Source organism: Ctenopharyngodon idella, chromosome 6 (assembly GCF_019924925.1).
Source record: "Ctenopharyngodon idella isolate HZGC_01 chromosome 6, HZGC01, whole genome shotgun sequence".
NCBI classification, from domain to species: Eukaryota; Metazoa; Chordata; class Actinopteri; order Cypriniformes; family Xenocyprididae; genus Ctenopharyngodon; species Ctenopharyngodon idella.
In genome coordinates, this window is record NC_067225.1 from 9,059,720 (window position 1) to 9,085,866 (window position 26,147).

At 37.2% G+C, this 26,147-nt stretch overlaps 1 protein-coding gene across 10 annotated transcripts in view; it reads right to left on the bottom strand.

The window, feature by feature from the left end:
* Positions 1-26,147, bottom strand: part of gulp1b (GULP PTB domain containing engulfment adaptor 1b) — a 61,704-nt gene that overhangs the window by 24,627 nt on the left and 10,930 nt on the right. For 7 of the 10 annotated variants that reach the window (XM_051896930.1, XM_051896928.1, XM_051896933.1 and 4 more), the window contains exon 2: positions 3,238-3,321. The exons of 2 other annotated variants lie outside the window; for them this stretch is intronic. In XM_051896930.1, the coding sequence (XP_051752890.1) occupies positions 3,238-3,265 (28 nt within the window). In that variant the 5' untranslated portion in view covers positions 3,266-3,321. Of the gene's footprint in view, positions 1-3,237; positions 3,322-25,434; positions 25,454-26,147 lie in introns of those variants that run through there. One more of the 10 variants, XM_051896931.1, reaches the window with a different exon arrangement.

A 26,147-nucleotide genomic window follows, 5' to 3' on the forward strand; every position in this document is an offset into this window, starting at 1 on the left:
AAGATTTTTATGTGTTTCTTTCTTCAGTCGAAAAGAAATTAAGGTTTTTGAGGAAAACATATAGTGGACTTCACTAGGGTACACCGGGTTGAAGGTCCTTTTGCAGTTTCAGTGCAGCTTCAAAGGGCTCTACACGATCCCAGACGAGGAATAAGGTACTTATCTAGCGAAACGATTGGTCATTTTCAAAAAAAAAAAAAAAATTATATGCTTTTTAACCACAACTGCTCATCTTGCACTGCTCTGCGACGCGCCACACATTGCGCAATCATTATGGAAAGGTCACATGTGACGTAGGCGGAAGTACCGATCCAGTGTCTACAAAGCGAACCTTTCTCGGCTGGGAAGTCCACTATATCAAAAACCTTAATTTCTTTTTTTGAAAAAAGAAAGAAAGACATAATCATCTTGGATGACATGAGGGTGAGTAAATTATCAGGACATTTTAATTCTGAAGTGCAATATTCCATAAAAAAATAAGAATTTTGTTTTCATGGCTAGTTTAGCTTGAGCGGTTATTTTTCTTCAATCAACTAATTATTAGAACACGTACCACCTTCACCACATTTTGAGTCAGGAAAAACTCTGGACACCACAACCTTTTTTTGTACGGCAAAACACAGCAACACAATTATTAACAGAATACCTCTCCAAGTACAGAAAATATAAGTCTCTACTTAGAAAACTGCCGAGTCATGCGACCTCCAAAATTCATAACGTTGATCTACTAGGTCATTTCAATATTTAATTTAAATACTGAAGCAAGTAAGTGAAACGACAACAGTCAAATTAACAGGTTCATGTAGCTAATTGGTCTTTGAACTCAAAAATAATAAACTTGGTGCAAAGGAGATGGGTCCATTTTTAGCTTTACCCTTTACTTTCCCTGTACCTCAGCTATGAAAAGGTTACTGCACCGCAGGACATTTCTGTCCAGAGCTCAGGTCTAAAGGTCATTTTGTAATGCTCCCACCGATTAGCTGTCAGTTTAAACACAAATAATCATAAAGGGTAAGCATTCAAAACAGGTGAAAAGCAAGAGCATGTATGAGGTCACTTAATGTGCATTACATTAGATGTTAAATTACGACCTGCTACCAGAGTTATTATCGTGACAGGCATATTTCTCTTGTGAACACGATTTCAAATTCAACCTTTTGCTAAAGAATACCAAAACTCTGATGCAGCTTTTTCACCTAAATAAAGTTCATCCCTAGTGGCAAAAACACCCTGTTCCACCCAGGTAATTTCCACTGGTCACCCTGGTCTGTTTTGATAGTTTTAGAGGGGTTTTAGTCAGTTCAATCTCAGGGAGATTTAAACCAGCTAAAAACAGTTACTGTAACCAACCAAGAGCAGATAAGCTCATGCTTGTTTTTAAAGGTCCAGTGTGTAATATTTAGGAGGATCTATTGACATAATTATATACAGTACATAACTATGTTTTCAGTGGTATATAAAGACTTTACATAATGAGCCATTATGTTTTTATTACCTTAGAATGAGCCATTTCTAAGTTGCCATTTTGCACCGACATGTTTCTATAGTAGCCCTAAACGGACAAACTGCTCTATAGAGTGCGTTTTGCCACTATGTTGTTGTTCTTCTTCAACGAATTCGTTGATGTTTTTAGAGGCAGCATGCACTGTCACTACATTGAATACGCATGAAAAAGAAGTGGTGGTAGTAGTAGTAGTAGTTCTTTGTTAGAAGTAAGAAGAAACCTCATTGCTTGACTGGCTACTCTCTGCTGTCTCAGACAATGACATCTTTGTCCTGTGTCGGCCACCATAGCTTCTCTATGTTCTTTAAAAGGGAGGGGTGAGTGGTAAAGAGAGCCGTTGGTTGCAATTCGCAATCTCACCGCTAGATGCCGCTAAAATTTACACACTGCACCTTTAAGTTGTTACAATATAAAAATGTATTTACATACATAACTTATTTACAGAATATTTTCAATATTTAAAGCAGGTATTTTTCCATTTGAAAAATTACTGGTTTTCTGATTCAATTCTCATTCAGAAATTCCTGATTCAGTTAAATTCTGATTTAATTAACTGATTTAAATTTCAGAATATTTCAGTTATAATGTCACCAATGTTTTAATAATTACATAATTATCTAATAATGCACTGTAGCACATTTCAGGTTCAGTAATGGTTTTTAGAATTGCGCTTTTCGATTTTGGAGGGGAAAAACATTTTATCCTACAAGAGTCAAAACTCTGCTTTCTGACTGAACTGCAGTAAAAAAAAAAATGTAAACATGGATAAATTCTTTAACAGTTTCATAATTTGTATGTTTTGGGGAGGCATGAATCATTCAAACTCATACAATATGTATTTATGCCTAAAATTTGTAATATTCCTTTTGAATCGCATTCTGCAGAACAGTGTACACACAGCAGTGTCCCTCATTGACTGTAAAGGTCAATGAATGTGAAGTCTCACATAATTTCTAGTTCGTTAAGCAGCATTATCACTTTCTGAGGAATAGAGTCGTGTGTGAGAGTGTCTGTTTGGACTTAACGATAATTTCAGCAAATGAGCAAATCCCAATTGAGAGCTATGAAATATTCAAAGCAACCTACTACTGCAGTGTCTGTGGCTGGAGATAAACTCGCCAAACATGGGCTGTGACCATGCCAGCAAGTCCAGAGGCTCTTCTGTCACTCCCATTAATAAAACATTAGCCTAGAAGGCACGCTTTCTGTTGGAAGAAGGCTAACCTATGTCACCTATGAATCCAGGTCTGTCCGCGATGTTCAAACTAGCCAAAGTGTGTGTGTTGAGGAGGTTTGGAATCGGAAGCAAAGAACAGAGATAAGTGCCAGAAATGAAGCTTTGAAAACCTGAAGTGTGGGGGTGAAACTTGAGCATGCATCCCAGTTTGGACCTGGAAGTCATTACTTTCCCAAAGAAAATATATTGAAACTAAATAGTCTGAGGTTCTTCTACCGGGAGCAAAAACCCCTAGGAACTGCATCCCTTATGGTGCACCTAATAAATGTAATTAGCAATCAAATACAAAACATTTAGCCAACATGTTCTTCAATGACTTTGGTTTCAGGTAAATTTAATGTATAGTGAATTCTGTCACTCAAAACAAGTTTATATATAAACAGCCTGTAGTTCAACCAGCCTCATAAATGCACATTCGTCTTCATCAGTCAGTTAGGCTTGTTGGCATTTATTGGCAGCTGACATTGCAGAAACAACATCAACTCTATTCTCATACCCTTTCTCCTGTTAAAAGCCCTGTTCATTCTGCAGAGTTTGAGAAGTGCCTGTGAGGTGAGGACAGACTCCAATGAGAAATCACCTGAAGAAAAAGCACAGAGAAACAATGATTGAAAAAAAGTGGTTTTAATCTCAATGAAATGTTCACTGTTAAAGGGTTTTTGATTTAGTCAATAACAAAGGCAAAACAAAATATATATGAGCAATATCACACTCATAGCCGTGCAATATGGCTGTATATCAGCACAGCTGTGATTCGGCTGTAGATAATCACAGCGTGCTGATATGCAGCCATATCGCACAGCTATGAGTGTGATATTGCATTTATACAGCAGTTCGATGGCACGAGTGTGTAAATAAGTAAGAAATAACAACGGAGTGTCTTTAAAACACTCTTTTGTGCAGAACTACTTCCTTCCATCATGGATTCAAATCTCAAGTTGACAGTTTGACCAAGTCTCTGTTACTAATTCTACGTTGAGTCGGTTCATTGAAACTCACTGTATTTTGTACAGTATTATTAAAAAAAAAGAGAGAGAGAGATTGCCTGAGTGAGCATTTAAATTAACAACAATTAAGGGATAATGTACATCCAGTCCGTTGTTTTCTCAGAATAAACCCCAACAGGGTGATCAGGATATATTTTGAGTTGAAATATTTTATTAGCTCTTTAAACACAAAGCTTCAGCTGAGAGAGCAGTTGCTAGTGCGGCAAGTTCAGACTAGACGTACATTTAAGGGATACGGTACGCTTATTAAACGGCATTTCGCCACAAATAATTATGGGAATAAGAGATATTGATCGGAGATGAAACTGTTTTAAAATCGTACCTGTTTGTTATCTTATAATCCAACAGTGTATAAAACAATAGTCGCAAATGGCAGCAGCTGCGTTTGCATGAAACAAGAGAGAGCGAGTCCACAATACTGGATGATATAATTAAATAACCATACACAAAATATTGATTTGACTGCGTTTTAATATTTTATTATCTCACCAAACGCAAAACTTCGATGAAGAAAAACCATTCCTAGCAAGCGTATAGCACTGCAAACTTCAGTAACCCGGATGAGCCTGTTTTATCTGTTTTTAGTGGTTGTTATCGGGGAATAACATACCACCGGATGGTGCGATTGACCAATCAGAATCAAGTATTCCACAGAGCTGTGTAATAATACCCATTATAAATGACAATAAGAAATAAACACAATTGTGCAATTCAGTCAAACGTATAAAAGCAGTGCTCTATGTGATGTAAGTTAAATATAGCCTTTATTAAATTATTAAATTTAACATAGCCCAATTCGATTTGTTCAGGAACAAGTAATAGATTAATAAGACCAAAGATTGTCTGTTTTATGTACCTAAAATGAATTATATCTCATGTTTAACAACTATAAGAGCCAGCAGCAAATCCCTGAAGCACTGCCTGAGATGAAGCTGTTCTCGGCGGGTACACGAGCACTGATCGGCCGCTGATGGCATGGAGCTTGCATCTCCAAAAATGACTAAACATCATAAAATAGGCGCTATGATTAAATATATTTCAGGTCTAAACTCTTAAAACTCTTAAAACTACAGTTCGTGGTACAACAAGTGTAGTATTTGTAAACAATACAGTGGATTTGCTCAGCCACCATGACAGTCGGGTTTCAAAGCGCAAGGTTTTGAAAACAATACCGTTATCGTCTCTGTGCAAACTACAAAAACGCAAATTTGTGAAAATGGTGACATCATGCGCATGAGTATTACATGTTCAGTATATAGGCGCATGGTTTTTGTTTACAAAGTGACAGCGCCATCTACTGGCCTGGCATGCATAATACAGCATTTTTAATCGATTTCGCGGATCCATGTAAATGGGGATCCTTTTGACAACTTTGTCATCTGTATGCAAAAAAAATAAATAAAAATAATCGTAAAGGGAAAACTTTTCAGTTTTTAGCACATCATTGTCGTTTAAACATACCCTATGCCCCTCAGTGCCCATGGCAGAACTTTGCCCTGAGGAGGTTGCGGATTCATTCAGAGGTAGGGTGATCCAGCAAGTACTGAGTTACTGAGATAACAAACCTGCAATTACCATTGCACCCTTGAGCAACACACTTAGCCCCAGTGAGAGTTTGCTGCAGCTAGACTCTGTCACCAATTAATGTGGTATGTGTCACTTACACTTTGAGTGTTGGATGACAATCCTGTGTAAAGCTGACTAAAAATATTTTACATCTGTGTAAATGTATCCTGACATAGTTTGCTCAGAGTGTAGAAACAGGATTTCTGTGGTTCAGTATAAGCCACCCTTAGTCATATAGGTGACGTCAGTTCCTACATTTGCTGTGAAGTGTTTGGTTGATGAGTGAGATGACATAGAAGTATGAAAGATCAAAGCCTCAAAGAAACGTTGGAGGCTGAGGATGTCAAAAACGCTGAACCAAAATATCAAAAAGTAAATTCCCTGGGGCCGATCATTTTGCATTAGAACACACACACCTCAGAGACCCCATGCATTTGACGCACCGCAAACACAGCTTAAAATCTCACCTTGTTGCCATGAAAAACACATTTTCTTTTAACCCTGTAAAGGCTGCCATATGAAATAATACTAAAAAAAAGTTTCATGTGTTCTTTGGGTATCATATTTGAAACATCAGGCTTTTATGGCTCAAACTGTATGATATAGAAGAATATGGATTTCACACTAAAAAAAAACAGAACAAAATTATGCAAATTGGTGCAGTTGCTGATATTTATATGACCCAAAAGTATATAGTATTTATAAGTATGAAATAGCTTGTAATGTAAATCACTGAGATCTTTATAACTGTCACATACAGGCTTAGACACAATGAAGATGGGTCAATTCAAACAGGTGAGTTTATTAGTGAAGCAGCAGGAACACGGTCCACAAACAGGTAAGATGATCAATAGAGAGATACTTCTTAGGGGCCGTTTACACAACACCGTTTTCAACTAAAAACAGAAAACTTTTTTATGCATTTTGGCTGTTCATTTACACTACAGCGGCGTTTTGGGGGCCTGAAAACACTAACTTTTGAAAACAGGTTTCAAAGAGCAGGTTTTTGAAAACGATACGCGTTTAGTCTATCATTTTAATGTGTCTGGCTTCTGGTGTCATTCGCTTCCAGTTATTTTTAGCTGTACAAAACAGCTTGTTATGCTGCTTGATATTGCAAACTGGTATTTCTTACCATATTATTTTAATGTATTGTCTTATTTATAAACACGCTGGTTTGTAGCACAAACAGTTTTACAGTTCAGTGCACTTTGATATTCTTCTCGTTATTTCCCTACACCGGCTAATAAATCAGAAGTCTCGCACATTCACAGAAAACACCTTACTTCTGCGTTGCAAAAAAAGGTGGATAGCAGGGGTGTCCAAACTCAGTCCTGGAGGACCACTGTCCTGCAGAGTTTAGCTCCAACTTGCCTCAACACACCTGCCTGGAAATTTCTAGTATGCCTAGTAACTCCTTGATTAGCTGGTTCAGGTCCCTGTTGAAAAAAACAGCATATGCTGGATAGGCATGTTCTGAAGCATGGTTTGAGCTGGTTTATGCTGGTCCTTAGTTGGTCATGAGCTGGTTTAAGGTGGTCAAGTGCTGGTCCTAAGATGGTCCTGAACAACTAGCTCCAGCTCAGGACCAGCTTATAACCAGCTCAGGATCAGCTAAGGACCAGCATAATCCAACTCAAACCAGCTGCCATGCTTCAAAACATACCTAACCAGCATATGACATTTTTTCAACAGGGGTGTGTTTAATTGGGGTTGGAGCTGAACTTTACAGGTCAGTGGCCCTCCAGGAGCAGGATTGGACACCTCTGGTCTACAAGGCATGCATGTTTGGTGCTCGAATGCGTATGTGTGCAGGTGCGTAGTCTTTCTTTACAAAGTGACATCGGGGTTAAGGCTGCTGTGATTGCTAAGATAAAACACTGCAAATACAGCAAGCAATGTAATCATCAGAATCAATGTCATCTCTACTGAAACTTTCTGAATTTCAGTTGATTTGATTTGATAGAAAGCTTCCAGAGCATTCTAAAGGTGCTGTGTCATATTTAGCTCAATGGCTGCGTTTACACGGCAAGTCTTAATGCACAAATCTTTTGACCACATCCGATTTTTTTTTTTTTTTTTTGCATCTGATATCTGTGTTTACATTAATCACATCCCAAACTGATTACTGTTGGTGATCGTTTTACTATGCAACATGATTATTTGCCATGATTATTTGCCACCATGGATAAGTTAAAAACTGAAAGTGCAAAATCTGAACGGATAATAACATTTGTTAATTTATCTACGGTTCATTAGATCTAGAATTCTGTAGTGCAGTAAGATTTATTTGAATGAATTCAAATGAATTAACGAGAGAGAGGGAGAGAGACAGAGATTGTGTGTGAATTACCTGTGTCTGTACAGCGTCTGTAATAGTGAAGCTGTGGGTTTAATTACAAAAACAGCAAAGTTGCTGAGAAATATATATTGTAGCTTTCAGTAGCAAAGCTGTTTTATTTACAATTAAAGGGGCAGAGATGTTTCTATGCTCCTGAATGTTTCTGTGTTCGCATATGGAAGCTTGTTTCCACCACTAAATAAAAAATAAAAAAGGTAATTGTGACTTATCTCACAATTCTGACTTCTTTCTTTTTCAAGTTTACATCTTGCAATTCTGACTTTTTTTCTCAGAATTGTAATATAGTCTCACAATTGCATGTTATAAAGTCAGAATTGTGAGATAAAAAGTCCCAATTACCTTTTTTATTTTTTATTTAGTGGCGGAAACAAGCTTCCATAGTTCGCAATCTCTTACCAATATATAAAGTTTCCACCTTAATAAAAAAGCTGTGAGTTTTAGTGCGAGTATATACAGGCACATCTGCTTCATAATACAACATTAAAAAGCTATCTTTGTGGGCAAAAGTGTCGCGCTCACCTTGTGGTGGCTTGGAATTCAAAGGGGAATCAGATAGACATGTTTAGATGTAGGTTAGATATCCAGATATCAGATATGTATCTGATTTAAAAACACATTTGGAAGTGGCTCAGAGCTCATGCAGATTTTTGTGTTTACACATGTGCAACAAATTCTGATTTGTGTCAGATGTGAGCTAAAAAAAAATCAGATTTTTGTGCCAGTGTAACTGTAAACGCAGCCAATGACAGGAGCAGGAGTCAAGTGGCTTCTATGAACAACAGGGAAACGCATCTCTTCCTTTTATCAGAGTCAAAGCTTTGCTCTCTGTCTGAACTGCAGCGCAAAAGACCCTTAGCTCGAAATACTTCATCTTGTGCCAGCACTTCAGCCGTCAATCAAGAATCGTCCTCAGAGAAGGAAATGGAAGAATGAGAAAATATCGGAAATAGAATGTGTGGAAGAGTGAGGGCCAATTTGACAGCCTGAGTTCAGGAAAGTTGCTAAACCGGATTTCTTTCTGCTTGAAGTGCTTTTTAATCTTTCAGTTTTGACAATCTTCCATTCAGGATGAATGTGAAAAAACTTATGATCTTAGAAAAAAAATTAGAGGGAAGAGCAACATGTTAAAAATATGCATGAAATGATACATTAAAGAGGCCACTCATGCATTTAAGGAAGGATTAGTTTAATGAGACACAAGGATTTATTACTCTTGACTGAGCATGACAGCCTATGTCTTAAAATGGCACATATAATCTCATAACATTGACACGAGGCAGAGAGGATGTGATGCATGGTGACCTTTCCTGGTTCAGAGGTTTAAAGGCAACACATGTTGTTAAAAAGAGAAACTCTAAAACTAGTTGCTGTGCATTTCACATGGTCCTAATTAGTTATTTTGTGTCTATGAAGAAAACACTCCGGAATTTGTTTTATATTTTACATACATTTTATATGTAAAATATAATATATACATTTTATATACATATATACATTTTATAGGGCTCCAGCCCTACACCTGAACCAGCTAATCAAGGTCTTCAGGTAGAGCCCCTTTAGCAAACATTTTGCAACAAGTTACAGCACTTCTTAGTCATTATGAATGACATTAAGGCTATAATTCGATTGGTTTATCAAGGCATACTAAGGAGAAATAAAAACAGACACACGAAACTTGACATACAGTAAGAGCATAATATAATTTGCTCTTGGAAAAATTTGATGATAAATGTTTGAGTTTCAATTCTCTCATCCAATTCAATCTCAAACTATTCAAATATTAAGTCTCTCACTTTTGATTTGATCAAATCTGTTGAGATCCGAAACTCTAGCAAAGATGTGAGGAAAAATATATTACATGAGAGAAAATTGAGAAGCAGGAAACATTACAGCCTCTAGATTATAAACCATGAAAAATTGAGATCAACTTTGTGATATTTCTGTCTTATGGATTACATTAAATGTACTGTGTAAAACAAATGACAGCTGTTTTACTTTACCAAAAAACTTTCTTTAAAATAAACTCAACTTGCTTTTAGTACTTTGCTAGCTAGTGCAATGACATGGTTGCATTTGAAAGAGCTCAAATACTTTCTAGGGCTACTGTAACTACAACATAACCTACAAAATTATATTTGTCATTCACATTACCAATATGCCTATTTTTTCTTCAAGTTGAAAAATCAGTTGTTTAAAGGGTTAGTTCACCCAAAAATAATGTCATTTATTACTCACCCTCATATCGTTCCACACCCGTAAGACCTTCATTCATCTTCAGAACACAAATTAAGATATTTTTGATGAAATCTGATGGCTCAGTGAGGCCTGCATTGCCAGCAAGACAATTAACACTTTCAGATGTCCAAAAAGGTACTAAAGTTATATTTAAAACAGTTCATGTGACTACAGTGGTTCAACCTTAATGTTATGAAGCGACGAGAATACTTTTTGTGCGCCAAAAAAAAAAAGAAAAAAATAATGACTTTATTCAACAATATCTAGTGATGGGGCGATTTCAAAACACTACTTTATAATATTAAGGTTGAACAACTGCACTCACATGAACTGTTTTAAATATAACTTTAGTACCTTTTTGGACATCTGAAAGTGTTAATTATCTTGCTGGCAATGTAGGCCTCACTGAGCCATCGGATTTCATCAAAAATATCTTAATTTGTGTTCTGAAGATGAACGAAGGTCTTACGGGTGTGGAGCGACATGAGGGTGAGTAATCAATGACAAAATTTTCATTTTTGGATGAACTAACCCTTTAACTAGAATATCGACATTAAAAAAATAAAACATGCATGTATGAATCATTCACAATAATATCAAAAACATGCATTCAGAAAATAGATAAACTATGTGAATTCCCATTTCATGCCAATTTTTTTTTTTTTTTTTGCATCAAAATATGTGTACTGTACAGTATGCCAAATTCTAGTAAATTTTTGAGAAGCCTTGCAGCCTACATACTCACTATTACAGATTGTTCAGCCCATTCACATTTAGCAGGTGTGATGGGCTTACAAAGGAGTAAATAATTCAGGAGAAATAATTTTCTTCAGTTAAGCAGAATTAGCATTCTCGACAAGACCTTCCCACTCAATTCAAGTCCATTAAAATGTATTTTTGCTTCAGACGTTATATGAGTGTCTCAGCCAAGTGTTGCACTAGCTTTTTGACAAATCTGAAATGTGTTACAAGTGAAGGATAAGGCTTGAAGATGGTTTTATATATTTAAATAAAAGCAGAGATCTGACAAATGTGAAATAATGGGTGTAATTATATTCCTTATGCAGAGACAGCTCAGTGGCCTGAAACTGAAAAACACTCTTGACAAAGTCATTTAAAGTTGAGGTGTGAAATGGTATAGAGATGGGTAGCAGGGAGCACAGGAAGCAATCTCATTCCAATCATATTCCATTTCAGGATACACATCAAATCACATTTAGCTGCAGATTTTAAATGGGGCTGGAAATAAGTGTAGTGATTCCCAAGGACCAAAACGGTGTGCACACATACACACACATGCCAGTAACTGTGACAGGAATCAGATTTTGACCGGGTGAGCCTGACGTCCTGAATCTTCATGAAGTTTTAATGGGGTGCACTTGTTCAATCTTTTCACACATTATATGCTCCTTATTCGTAATCTCTGCAGGGATGGCACACTTGTAAATGGATGATAGCTTATATATATGACATAAGCTAAATCACTATTAACTTGCAACACCCCTGGCAACCCTCAAACTCTACCTATGGGTGATGGATAAAGGTACAGTTCTGTAAGCTTTGGTTTAGTTTTGCTAGTTCTTTGTCCCAGTGATATACGATAGAGTGGGGGAAAATGCCCCCTTGGGGGAAAAGCCCCCCCCACACACTATTTTTCCCAAAATAACCACTAGATAAAGTCAAGATACATTTTCAATATTGCTATGGACTAAGTTGACAAGAGTGATGTAGAAGTATTCACTGTGAAGCTTATACTGGTGACGTACCTGAGAAAACGGTTTTCACGGTGAGTGATTTAATTTTCAGCAGTATTAAAAAAAGTGTTTTAAAGCTTGTTGTTTTGCAGAACATCACAGTTATATATGATATGACAATAGTAGTTAGGGAGTACATGTTATTTAAGGATAAAAGAACTATATTTTCAGAATTACCTTTTTTTTTTTCAAACCTAGTCTATGTGGTAAAAAGTCGGCATCGCTTCCCACTATCATATCACTATCCCACATATCATAATTACTGTATTTACCATGCTCTGAACATCACATCCTTTGTTTTTCCATAAAATGTCATCAGCTAACAATATTTTTCAAATAGGCTGAGTTTCAGCATGGTTCATTAATAAATATTCATATTTATCTACTGTTGTTTTGGCTTGTCTTTTTAATTTTAAGCTAAAATTGCCTGTACTGATTTTGCTGTAAATGTATAAAGCTTTGCTTTGTCAGAATGGGGTATTTTACCTTTGGTACAAATTTAATTTTTATTAAAAATATAATAACATGAAAGATCTGGACATTTTTTTACACTTGGTTTATAACTTATGTCATTGTCACTGAAAACTAGGATAACTATTAGACACATTTAACTTTTGTTTCACAGGAAAAAATACAGTCCGTTTCCCCCCACTCTACCCTATGTACATTTTCCCACTCATAAAATCTGTTTGATTGATGGATTGCACACATGCTGATCCTTACCATCACTCTGACTTGGGTTCCATTGTTATGCTGAGTCTTTAGCACAGGGGTTCACAACTCTGGCCCTCGAAGTCCAGTGCTCTGTTCGAAATCGCCCCCTATACCCTCATTCGCTCTTCCCTACATTACTCCACTAATATAGTCCACTTGAAGGAGTGAAAGAAATGAGTGAGTGAATTCAGACACTGAGTGCACCGGAAGGGCTGCCAATTTCGCATAGTTTCTGCTGCTGTTTAATAATAATTTGAAACGTAGCAAACTGGTAGCTCTAGTAGTAATGAATATTTATGTTGAACTCTGCCATGAAACTAGCAGGTACAAACCTTAATTAAGTGATTTAATGATCAATTAAAAAGGAATTTATACCTGTATGATATTCTGGACCAGCGCGGTTTGGAAAATGAATTGATGATTGATTCAGCTGCGGGCGCCATCTCCTGGCGAGACGCGGGAATTCATTCAGCGCGCAACTTTCACAGTGCATTATGGGTATTCTCAAGTCGTTGAGCATGCATTGGTTGTACACTTATTATTGCGGTGCATTGTGGGATTGAATGAGTGCACTCAACATCGTCCTCTATGGTTTCGGACACCACTACAAATGGCTGTCCCCTCAATTAGTGCCCTATTTAAGGGTATAGGGGGCGATTTTGGACACAGCCTAGTTTTGCTCCAACCTTAATCAAACACACCTGAACAAGCTAATCAAAGTCTTCAGGATTACTTGAAAGTTACAGGCAGATGAGTTTAAAGGTGCAGTATGCCATTTTGACAGATAGCTGTTGAAATGGGTACTGCAATCCAAATTCAAAATATTGGACAGAGTTGTTTCCCCCACTCCCTCCTCCTCAGACTAGATGCTCAAGAGGTTGCCAGATTGAGGACACGCAAAAGAAGCAAGCTCAATTGACAATGGAAGGTGAGGAGACTTACACACTGTAAGTTGATTTATCCACGTTTTAATATGCTCCCATTCATGGAGATTTTTAGATGGATGCCAAGGCTTTTTTAGGTCGGGTAGAATCTGCGATCTCAGACCAGTTTGTTTGCTGGCTTCCATGGCTGCAATACGCTGTGTTTTCTGCCAGCTGGCAACCCGGGTGTTGAAATACTATTGGGCAAATTGGCAGTGGGCGGACCAAGGAACACACATTTCAAAGTAAAATAACTGGCTGCAGCATTGTTCTTCAGAGAAAGTATGTGAACTTGTTTCCTAAATATCTACAAACATAGTATGGTGTTTTTATGCTTTAGTACAGTCAAAAATGACATACAGCACCTTTAATCAAGTTTAGAGCTAAACGCTGCAGAAAAGTGGACCTCGAGGGCCAGAGCCCTGTTTTAGGGGATGTATTGTATTTGTTATTAACCCTGCTGAAAATTCCAGCATAATCCAGCATGAATTCCATGTTGGTCCAGGCAGATTTATGCTGGTCCTGCTGTTCTCAAGCAAAACTGAGCTGGTGTAGCTGGTCCACCAGCACTCGCAATTTCCCATGCTGGGGACCAGCAAACCAGCAACCAGCATCCCATGCTGGACCCAGCATGCAAAACCTTATGCTGGTGACCAGCAATGCTGTATTTTTCAGCAGGGATATTGTTTGGTTTTCTTGTCTTGTTTAAATGTCCCTGAAAAAAAGTGAATGTATCATCTTATTATTTTTTATTAATTATAAAACATTTGCTTTACATAGCCTGTACATATGACATCTACTCTGACTCCGGCTATTGGCTACTTTCAGGAGTACAGATTGAGCAAAGTCAAAGATAAATTATTTTGACAAGAAAATGACCAGATATGAGTATATGAATAACCTACATATATAAAGCTAAAACTCTATCATTTATCACTGCAGGTTTTCTCCTTTAAGATAGAGGACAAGCAATTTCTTCTGCATTGCCTCAAAAATGCATGACCTGCAGCTCTATTAAGCAAAAAAGGACATTGCTATCAATCAGCCATGCATTCTTAAAGTGACAGATACACTGCAGGCTTCTAGAGAATCAGTACTAAAAACAAGTATATGGGGTCGTCCAGAGTATCTAGAGGAAGGTCAGGTCATCACTCAAGAAAAATTCACACAGCAGATAGATGTGCAAAAATCGATGCAGGCTCTCACAACCATTTTGCATCCATATTTTGAAGTCTGCATCAAGTCTGCATGAAGTCTGCATCAGGCTTAACCAAGAATTTCCTGGGCTACCAGCCTCACCATAAAGACAATGTCAGTCAACGAGCTTCAGCATTTACTTGATGAACATCTGGTCAACCTGTATTTCAATTGCAATTACAGCTGTAGTAAAAACTGTATTTGCATGTGCAACATGTGCCTGAGAAAAAAAGTTGGTAGAAAACCGAAACAAACATCATTCTCAGAGAAGACATTCATCAATTCAACAAGATATTCATCAAGTTTCAAGGCGTAAGTATTGAGCACTTAAATTATTCTCTAAAGTTTTGCTTTAGGAACTGGTAAATAAATTTTACATTGTATTTTTATAGAATAACAGTGAGTTCATGCTTTCAAGTTAGTGTTTTCACATCCCAGTTTATAGCCCATACTTGACTGCTGGTAACCAATATTTTTCATAATTATACTCATATACTGTGTGTGTGAAATGTTAGACCAGGATGGAAAGTGTCTAGAAACTGCAGCTAGGTTAATGTATGAATAAGTTTCAATACTTTTATCCAAACCAGGTGTCTTAAATTACCTGTTCAATAGAAAAAGACGAACACAATTCACAAGTTGTTTGCCTGGGAAAGAAAAAAGTAGCCAATAACCGTCTGTGCAGTATGGATGGCTCCAACATTCAGTTTCTGCTTCCAAACTATTAATAAATCAAGAAAAGTAGTTTTACATTACAGATATGGAGACCAAAAGGGACATGCTGCTCTGTGAAGCATATAATCTCATTATCAGGACTGTTAAGAAAGCCAATTAGGGTGTAAATCATCAGACGGGATAATTCAGCGTTGAATATGCAGCACGACGTCCTGCTGTATTGGCAGAAATATAGAAAATGTAATCTCAAAAAGTCTTAACACCATCCTAAATCAGTGCAGACAAAGACCTTTCAGGATGTTGTTGTTTGCGCTGCACTTCCATACAATATACAAAAGGTTAAAATTTGCCTTTTGGACTTGTCATGCAGAATATCAAGGCTTTGTGTTATATGAAGGAGAGGACTTTGTTAATGATTGGTAGGGAGGTGGACTTAGCAAACTTGACACATATTGACATTTTACTGTAGTCCTAGTGTAGGACAGTGGATCAACAGTGTATCAATGAGCTATAATGGCACGTTCAAGTGTATAATCGAACACACACCAAGAGGCAAGCCAGTGTTGTTCATGTCTCATGGGCAGTGCATACACTTGACAAGACAAAGCACCCTGGAATAATGAAGTAGGTTCATAAATCTTAGCCGGTGACTTAGAGCATGCGTTAAATCCGTTTTTATAATTTTCCTCTAATCTTCATGGCTGTTTCTGCATGATAAGGACTTCCCCTGGTGAAATGCTGCAACTTCTTCAGTCACTTAAAATATGCCCATATTTTACTGTCAGGCATTGATTTCTGAGGGGCCGTTTTCTCTCCTCTATGAGCACCGGTAAAGCAGCTCAAGGACAGACTAAAGCAATTTCAGTCATTTGGCTTGTTTTTCGTCAAATAAATTTGAATGAGCAAGAGGCAGCAGGAGAAGGCAAAAACAAACTGAATGAATCTGATGTTCAAGTGGTCCTGTCAAATTTGATTGAGCTAAACACTCCAGCCAAAGGAATAACCGCTGTTTTTTATTAATCAAATGAACATCAAATAATGAGATTCAATGAGGTTCTCTAAGGGAAATAAACGTTTACTGCAAGTAAACAAGGGGTGTATCGGACTTCACATTGACCACAGTGTAGACTTTCTATGTATTACCATCTAGGGCTGCATGATATTGGAAAAAAACTGACATTGCAATATTTTGTTTTTCTGCAATATATATTGCGATATGAAAAATTAATTCACCAGATGACTTGAATAGCTCTATTTGGAAAGAATTAATCATTCTAGAATCATTGGGGTGATTTTGTGGGTGAGTGAATATGCATTACAAAATAATGAACAAATTACAAGCATAGAGAAATATAATGAAACAAAGATACAATTGAAATAAATAGTGCTTTATATTTTTCAGGTAAGTCTAACAGTATTCAGGTACAGAAATTTAAAAATAAAATGTAAAATAACATTGCATAGTCTTCACTTTATAAATGAAATATAATTCATCTATGTTAAAGCTACAGAAGTGATTTTCTCTTTGTGTTTTGTTGTTTGATTAACACAGACAGCAGCAGGAATATTAGGCTGCTGTCACTTTAAGACTAAATGCGCAGATCCAAAATACTGTAACACATCCGTTTTCTTTCTCAATTGTTTACCTTCACCTAAGCCATAAGCAACTGTGCTTACTCACAGAGATGTGAGAAGTGTCCGTTAAGGCAAGAGAAATTAATTCGGTGTTCACGTGCATCTGTGTGGCTCTGTGTGTGTGCACAGAAAACAGCCGCACTTTCATTACTGAGCTCTCTTTCACACCTTCTTTTATTCAAATGGTTTAAAATCACTTGAATGTTTATTCTGACAGGACCTAAAACACGTGAAAATGATAAACTTTCATTGTATGATGGCCAACTTTGCTATTAATCTGAGAATCATGTGTGTTTTGAACCTTGGTGTTGGATTAACAATCCCTATACTAGACATCGCACATCCTGCAATATCATGCAGCCTTATTACCATCCAACATTGTGTTTTGTAAACCACTATACAATTCTTCTATAAAAATGTGATTAAACACTTACAAGAAGATTTACAACCATATTAAGCTGCTGTGTGTATGTGTTATTCCTATGCAAAAAAACTCCTTCGACCCCAGTGAGTTTTATCAAGAAGGAGGCATGCAAATATTTTTTACAGTTCCCCTGAGAAACACTTACATTCTGAATAGTGCTTATACTGGTGTAATATTGTCTCTTTACCAAGGGAGGGAATCAATAACAGAGCACGTCCAAGCTGCTTTCAACAGCAGTCTTATGAAATCCATTTACATGCTCATATAAGCTCATTTTCAGCATTATTGATATTCTGAACCAACCTTAATTTCTCTCGCCACAAGATACAGTTTTTTTTAAACCAACCAGATTTCGAGGTGCATATATTAAATACTTTTTTTCTAAAAGAAAATAAAAACATGGTAGAGCCCACAGAGCTGCATTTTTGGAGCAGAACACTAAACAGAGCATATAATCCCTTAAGATACATTGTCCCTGCAAATGAGTGTGCGCTAAGGCTAGGTGATATGGCTAAAGACCCAAAAATTAAAATTCATTTATTCATATCAACTTGTTCCAAACCTGCATGTGACTTTCTTTTTTCTGCGAAACACACACGATTTTTTGGAGAATGTCGGTAACCATAAGGTTTTTTTTATGGACAAAAAAAGTGTTGTATGGTTATTCTGGTGGTTATTCAACTTCACAAAATCAACAAAGTGCATGGAAGGAAAAAACAAGAGTATTTTTTATGAACAACAAATGTCTTTTCTTTTGTCCAATACCAGCAACACTTGTGAAGTGGAGAGGAAAATAATCAGAGTGCGGATGAAAAAATACTGTTTTACAATACTGTAATTGTTTATTCTCATGAAGGTCTGTGTGCCAAAACATGTTGGTAAAATAAATAGTATTTTTTCAGCCCCACTCTGATCATTTTGTCCTCTTTACTTCACAAGTGTTGCTGGTATTGGACAAAAGAAAAGACATTTCAAAACAGACATTTCTCAGTACATCTTACTTTATGTTCCACAAAAGAAAGAAAGTCACACAGGTTTGAAACGACAAGATAGTGAGTACATAATGATAGAATTTTCATTTTTTGGCAAGCTATCCCTTTAATGCAAAATAATGACTGCCCAACTCTGTAGTAACAGCTTCCCAGGTGGAATCGATACATTTATACTGACAGTTTGAACTGACTCACAGAAATGAATAAAACTCTAGCATCTTTTTTGGTGCTGATGCTTTTAAAAAGACACTGTATTAAAAAGATCTCTGTCTTAATGCTCTCATACTCTAAGACAAGACAGGACTAATGACATGATTTTTAGGAAAGTTAATGGCCAAGTAAAAAAAAAAAAACATTAAAATTATTATTATTATGATATGATATTAACAATGTTGCTTAATTTTTTTTTTTTGTGGAAAAAATATTGTGAATATATTTTATCATAGGTATTTCTTATTCTGTAACAAGGCACAGTGAGTGGGTTTTTCGGTTGTTTGTATTTTCAGTCAGTCGCATCCAATGCACCATTTGATGAAGTGAAGGGCAGAAACAGGGAAACAAACTCATGGTTAATGAGCATGCTCTCCCCAAGAACTGTTAAAACTGGCCATGCCAGAATGTGACAGGACAAGAAACAAACAAAAACAGCAATAAATGTCTCTGTGCATGCTGCCATTCCCTTGGCAACACTATCAACATTACGTCAAAAAAAGCAAATGGCAACAATTTATAATTTAGCATCATGAATAATGAAAGGCTCCTAAAATAATCTCAGCCAGCAGATGAAATGTGGTCTGGAACAAAGGCCATGCTAATACATGGCACATCGTCTCATTTATGTAAATAACCAACACAGGGTAAAGTACAGCACACGACTGTGTGCAGCTTCTATTTTTTGTTGATAATGAACAAACCACCTATACCTATGAGTTTAAATTCAGATAATATGGCTGATTGCTAGTCACGTCACTGTAGCTTGTCAAGGTAAAAGTAATCGCAATGTTAAAGGGCTTAGTTGACCCAAAAAATGAAAATTTGATGTTTATCTGCTTACCCTCAGGGCATCCAAGATGTAGGTGACTTTGTTTCTTCAGTAGAACACAAATGATGATTTTTAACTCCAACCGTTGCAGGTCTGTCAGTCGTATAATGCATGTCAATGGGAATTCCATCTATAAGAGTCAAAAAAACATGCACAGACAAATCCAAATTAAACCCTGCGGCTCGTGACGATACATTGATGTCCTAAGACACGAAACGATCGGTTTGCATGAGGATGCTCACCAACCGGATGCTCAAGGCAGTTGGACAAAGTGGTGTAGTAGAGGTAAAAAATGATATAAATACTGTTCGGTTTCTCACACAAACCGATCGTTTCGTGTCTTAGGACATCAATGTGTCGTCACGAGCCGCAGGGTTTAATTTGGATTTGTCTGTGCATGTTTTTTTGACTCTTATAGATGGAATTCCCATTGACATGCATTATACGACTGACAGACCGCAACGGTTGGAGTTAAAAATCATCATTTGTGTTCTACTGAAGAAACAAAGTCACCTACATCTTGGATGCCCTGGGGGTAAGCAGATAAACATAAAATTTTCATTTTTGGGTGAACTATCCCTTTAAGTACTCATCCTCATGTCGTCCCAAACCCGTAAGACCTTCGTTCATCTTCGGAACACAAATTAAGATATTTTTGATGAAATCCAAGGGTATCCGATCCACACATTTTCTGAACACGGACTCAGTATGGACTGGCTCCTGCGTCAGCATCACATGCATGCGTTGTACTGCTCACCTGACCAGAGCCGGCCAATACTGAGCCGCCGTTCGAACATAAACACTGAAGCTCTGCAATGAAAATAGCGTAGCAGTATGACAGGGGACAGATGAATTTGTTGAATAAAGTCGTTATTTTGGTTTTGTTTTTGCGCACAACCCTAACCCTAACCCTAACCCTAACCACTGCAGTCACATCGCTGGTTTTAACAATTTCTTTAGTTCCTTTCTGGACCTCAAAAGGTGCAATTTTGTTGCTGCCTATGTGTGGATCAGATACCCTCGGATTTCATCAAAAATAATTTTATATTCTTGAATGAAGGTCTTACGGGTTTGGGACGACATGAGGGTGAGTAATTAATGACAGAAATTTCATTTTTGGGTGAACTAACCCTTTAAGTAGTTTAACAACTCAAGCTACCCTTTTGTGTTTTACAAGAAAACCCCCCAATGATTTGGGTGTGTGTGTGTGTGTGTGTGTGTGTGTGTGTGTGTGTGTGTGTGTGTGTGTGTTTTGGCAGTAAAACATTTTTTTTGAAGCGTATCAAAAGAGTTCTGCCTAAGAAACTTTTTTCCCAACTGCCTCAAAAAGTTGCTCAGAAATTATTTTTGGCAAAAAGAACAGAGAAAGCAATAATATAGCCACATATTCATGCAGATATGCAGTACTTTCAAGGATACTTTTGCCATTTCTAAACTGGCTATGTATGAATAACTAAACTAACACAAGAAAGCAAGCCTCATCAAATAACATTACATACAGTATTACAAATGCTAAGCAAAGATTAGTAACATTCACAGTATAAGTGCCAAACAAATAAATATGAATTAATTCTCCTCTCATCTATTTGCCAGTGTACACAAAGTTAGAAAGAACAAGAAGTGCTGTCATTCAAATCAATAAAAATTAGTCTTACATTCATCAGCGACTGTGCCCTACCCATTTAAACTTTTTAATATGCAAAAAATAATTAAATTATTCATACATTTTTGTACATGCAAGCCCAAAAAAATTTAATAAATCAATACATAAATTACATGAAAAGTGCAGAAAAAATTGAAAATTTATATACTGCAGCTTGAAAAGCCTACTGATATATCCTTTTTTAAATCATTTCATTTAAATGAATCATCTGAAAGAACCAATTCACTAAAATGAATTCTCAGTGCTTTATATGGATAAGAAAATGTACAGTAGGTAAATGTGTTTGATTACATGTGAGTATGCAACATGCAACCATGTGCTGTAAGGGTTTAAAATGAGCAGTGCCAACTGTTGTTGTCATTTTCTGAAAGGGTTGGGGTTTGGGGGGGATGGAAACTAATAGGTTTAAAATTATATCCATCCATCTTAGTTTGTGCAGCACACCTATTTATGTCAACCCAACAGCCGAGTGGATACTGCTTCATAAATGATCTTAATGCATCATGTAGCTTTTTAATCATGTTTTCATGAACGATGCTGGTTTCATTTTGTAATAATGAGGGTTATTGTATAATTAATATAATTCAGAGAGGACATCATTACTTAATAGTCTGTGAGATATTCTGTCAAATGGATGCATTTTTGTCCACATAAAAGGCACATCTCTGGGTAAAGAACAAAGACAGGCTGTGAAGTCAGTGCCAAATGAAGACCAGAGCATTTGCTAGCTACATAAAGGGCTGTCTAATGCGTACACACACACACACACACACACACAAACAATTTTGGCATAGATAAAGCAGGGGAGAGGACATTATGACAATGAACCAGGCCAGCTCAAGCGCTTCACAACTCACATCAAAAGCAACAGCTTTTATTTTCATATACTGCCATAAAGCCTTTGCTTTAGTGCTGCCTAATACAGATATATCAAGGGCAAGCGTTTGTTTGTGGGTTAAGTATGTCACCAGTAAATTAGAATGTCTTCCAAAATCCAAACCAGATCCTCTCTGGCTCCAATTCAGAGAAGACCCGGAGGGAAGACAAGAAAGCTGTGCAGTCAACAAAAAGCCAGGCTTCTGCGCGAACAAAGCATACGTACCTGACAAATGGAGGACACATAGACTTTAGATTATCAATATGGACAATAAAACTCTACAGACTATAATTAAACTAACTGTGGAGTCTTGATAGGCAATGGTGAATGGAGCAGCAAAACAGAGGGCGGTGGTATATTTATGGCCCTTTCTCTCTAGAGCAGGTCTGGTACAGGAAAGATAAGACCCCTGCACAGGTAGAACAAAACACCTGTAAAGTCACCCTGTGGGCTGTTCAATGGATTGGGGTTGAATAAAAACTGAGGGTTACAATATTTCTAAATCATTATTGACTAAAGACACCAGTGGTTACATAAACAAAAGCAGCAAGCTCTGGAATATACAGACTAGAATGTGTTTCTGTATGTGCAAATATACCTGGATTATTAGTTGATAACTGTCACCGCCTTCTTTTTGAGCACAGAACTGAACTAATAAGTTTGTAATTGATGAATGCTTTGGAATACAGACCTAAAGTTTGTCTCTTTTTAAAGAAGACGCTTAGCAGATTATTGCAGAAGTGAAAGCAAAAAAATAGTTACAGAAGTTTAAGTTTATTGTAAAGCAAATGTAGGCTACTGAACTAAACTTTTCTTATATTTTATACAGAATAGATATTTTACAAAAAAAAATTGACTCTAAAAGTGTTAGAAAATCAAAGCCATATGTCTAACCAAGTTTTGTTCTAAATTTGAAGTAGACATCACAAAAATTGATAATAATTGATAATAAGTCGATGCTTTTGCGTTCTCCCGCAACTGTCTTGCATTCTCCTGAGAAACTTTGCATTCGCTCGCAAAACCTTTTAAGCTCTTTGCGAGTGAATGCAAAGTTTGTCGGCGGAACACAAAAGTTTTTGCGAGTGAATGCATTTCTCAGGGGAGCGCAATCTTCACTGATTTTACATTCCATCAGTAAGAGCAGAGTGTGAAGGTTGAATTAGCAGAGCAACAGCACAGCTATACATAAAATATTGCAATCCACACAACATAATGGGAGACATATCAGAGTTCAAAAGAGAACAAATTGTTGGTGCAGGTCTCGCTGACTCATCTGTGACCGGCGTACCTCCACGAAGGACGAACCACATTCAACAGGAGTAACTGTCGACGCAAAGAGGACGCTGTCTGAAAGGGACGTCCAGGTAACCTGGATTGTATCCAAAGAAACATAAAACCACAGCTGCTTAACTCACTGCAGAATTAAATGTGCACCTCGACTCTCCTGTTTCCAGCAAAACTGTTCGTCGAGAGCTCCACAGAGCTAATATTCATGGTCAGGCTGCTATAGCCAAACCTTTGGTCACTCATGCCAATGCCAAATGTCAGTTTCAGTGGTTCCAACAGTGCAAATCTTGGGCTGTGGACAATGTGAAACATGTATTGTTCTCTGATGAGTCCACCTTCACTGTCTTTCCCACATCCGTGGGAGTTACGGTGTGGAGAATCCCCAAAGAGGCTTAACACCCGACTGTTGTGTGCCCAGAGTGAAGCACGGGGGTGGATCAGTGATGGTTTGGGCTGCAATATCATGGCATTTCTATAGTCTCAGCCTAAGGCCATTGACTGAACGTCTGATGCATAAGGCACACAAAATTGGAAACACTTCAGGAGTTTCGAAGTCGTCATCTGATTGAATTCTACAGGATTTCCGAGAGACGTGTTTGTCGCGTTCTTTAACGGTCCACCTGAAAACAAAGCCGTTGTAATGCCAAACCCCCTTGTGGAAGAAGAGGGTGCCGTGTATCAGCATTATAATGCACCAATACACACAGCAAGACTTGTGACAGAATGGTTCAATGAACATGAAAGTGAAGTTGAACATCTCTCATGGCCTGCACAGTCGCCAGATTCAAACATTTTTGAGCCACTTTGGGGAATTTTGGAGGAGCAAGCCAGAAAATGTTTTCTTTCACCACCATCACATAGTGACCTGGACATGGCTCTGGAAGAAGAATGGCTCAAAATCCTTCTGGCCAAGTGTGAAGGACTTGTATCTGTCATTCCCTAAGTAAAACTGATGCTGCATTGGCCGCAAAAGGAGCCCCTGCACCATACTAATAAATTATTGTGGTGTAAAACCAGGTGTTTTAGTTTCATTGTCCAACACCTGAACTGTTTTAAAATTCTACATATGGCACATTTAATCTCCAACAACAAATATTTTAGCAAAATTTATATTTTAGTCAGAGTTATTGCGCTCCATCTGTTTAATGCGTAGGTGCGCAGTGGCACTCGTTCACTGAAGTCTGTGAAGTGTAGTGTTGACTGGCTTGCAATGCATAAGGCTCGTTCACTCCTGATAGCAAAATGGAAATATTCGCATGACTTCTGCTATTTTTCAGATGCGCTCGTAATATCAAACTGCTGTATATTGATATAAACAGTATTGCCTCATCCTATATTGTTCATAAAAAATATATCGATATATCGTACAAACATGTTGTATATTAGAAAACAGTTGCATCTAACCATGGTAAGGAACGAGGGGTCATACATGGCAAACCTCTTGTGTGAAATCTGATATTTTATAATGATCTTTGATTGTGTGGGAAAAACTTGTTTGCCTTCAAATATTCTAAGGAATAAAAAATCCAGACAGAATAGCATAACTCAGAGCTGTAAAGTGCACATTATGCGGTGCATTTCACCTGCCATCTAAAGGCAACCATTAAATTTTCATAATAGTCTATTGTATGATGGATGCACTGCACAGCTGGCTCTTTATCTCCACATTTTTCCCCATAATATCACATTGACTATGCACTCTGTCTTCTTCTCTATGCTTTTCCATTTCACATTTACTGTTCACCTCACAGTATTCTGGCTCTCTCTACTTCTTTCTCTCAAAGCATAATAAGATAAAACTCTGTCTGAATATTGATTACTCATAAAATGGAAACACAAACTACTCCAGAGAAATATGAATGGAACACAAGGAAATCCCAAAAGACCTGCAACTTGCTGTACTGGTTCAGAATTTACATCTCAATCTCATACACTGACTGAAGTCCTGCACCTGAAAATTAGAAATGTATGAAAAAATGCAATACATTTCATGACAAATCCTAAACAATGCTTTATTAATCATTTCAACACAGAAGTTGAACACACTGCAGCTCATAACTCAACACCTTGAATTTGAACAGATTGTCAACAGTCAAAATATAGCGTTAGGTTCACCTGGACTGAACCCTGGCTTGTACATCACTGGACTGTGCCTGCAAACTTCTGTCAGACAGAAGAGTAAAAGATCTGAGTTAACTTTAAAGGGACCTTACCTTACATATTACACACACACACAAATGTCTGATCTGATTGAGTGGCATTATGCAACTTGTCAAGGTGTCACGATGCGCAGGTTTTTAAAGGGATTGTTCATCAATAAATGAAAATTAATTTACTTACTTTCATGTTGTTCCAAACTTGTATGACTTTCTTTCTTCTGCAGAACACAAAAGAAGATATTTTGAAGAAAGCTGATAACCAAACAGGTTTGGTGATCACTGACTTCCACTGTATTGACAAAAAAAACCAAACATTTCTCAAAATATCTTTTTTATGTTCCAAAAAAGAAAGAAAGTCATTTGGTATAATATGAGCGTGAGTAAATGATGACAAAATTTTCATTTTTATTTTTGGTTTACAAGGGACCATTCTGTTATGATGAGTGCTGTTGAGGAACTAGGGTCAATGATGTATAAGAGTATGCAGAGTAAAGAAAAAGAAAAATCTTTGCCTTGCCAAAAATGTGCCAATTTATGTCTATTACAAATAATGTGAAATTCTTGTTCATTTTGGATGGACATTCTTTCTCATTTCTCATTTTTATAGCTGTTCTTGGACCGGGTCTACTGTGGCATTATTTGAGTTTTTTCCCCATGCCAGTCTAGTAGTATCATCAATTTCAGATGTACCAGCCACCAAATTAACTCTTTTGATGCATGCTAGTCAGATGGGCTCTTCCTTCCTATGTGGATGATTCTTGGCCAGAATAAGCATTTAAGGGTTAAATGAGGAGAGTGGCAATCATCTAATATCCTATTCTTTTATACAGGTTTGGTTCATAAATCCTCAATTTCAAGGTCAATTTTGCCTTCAAAAGCATTGTTGAAAACAGA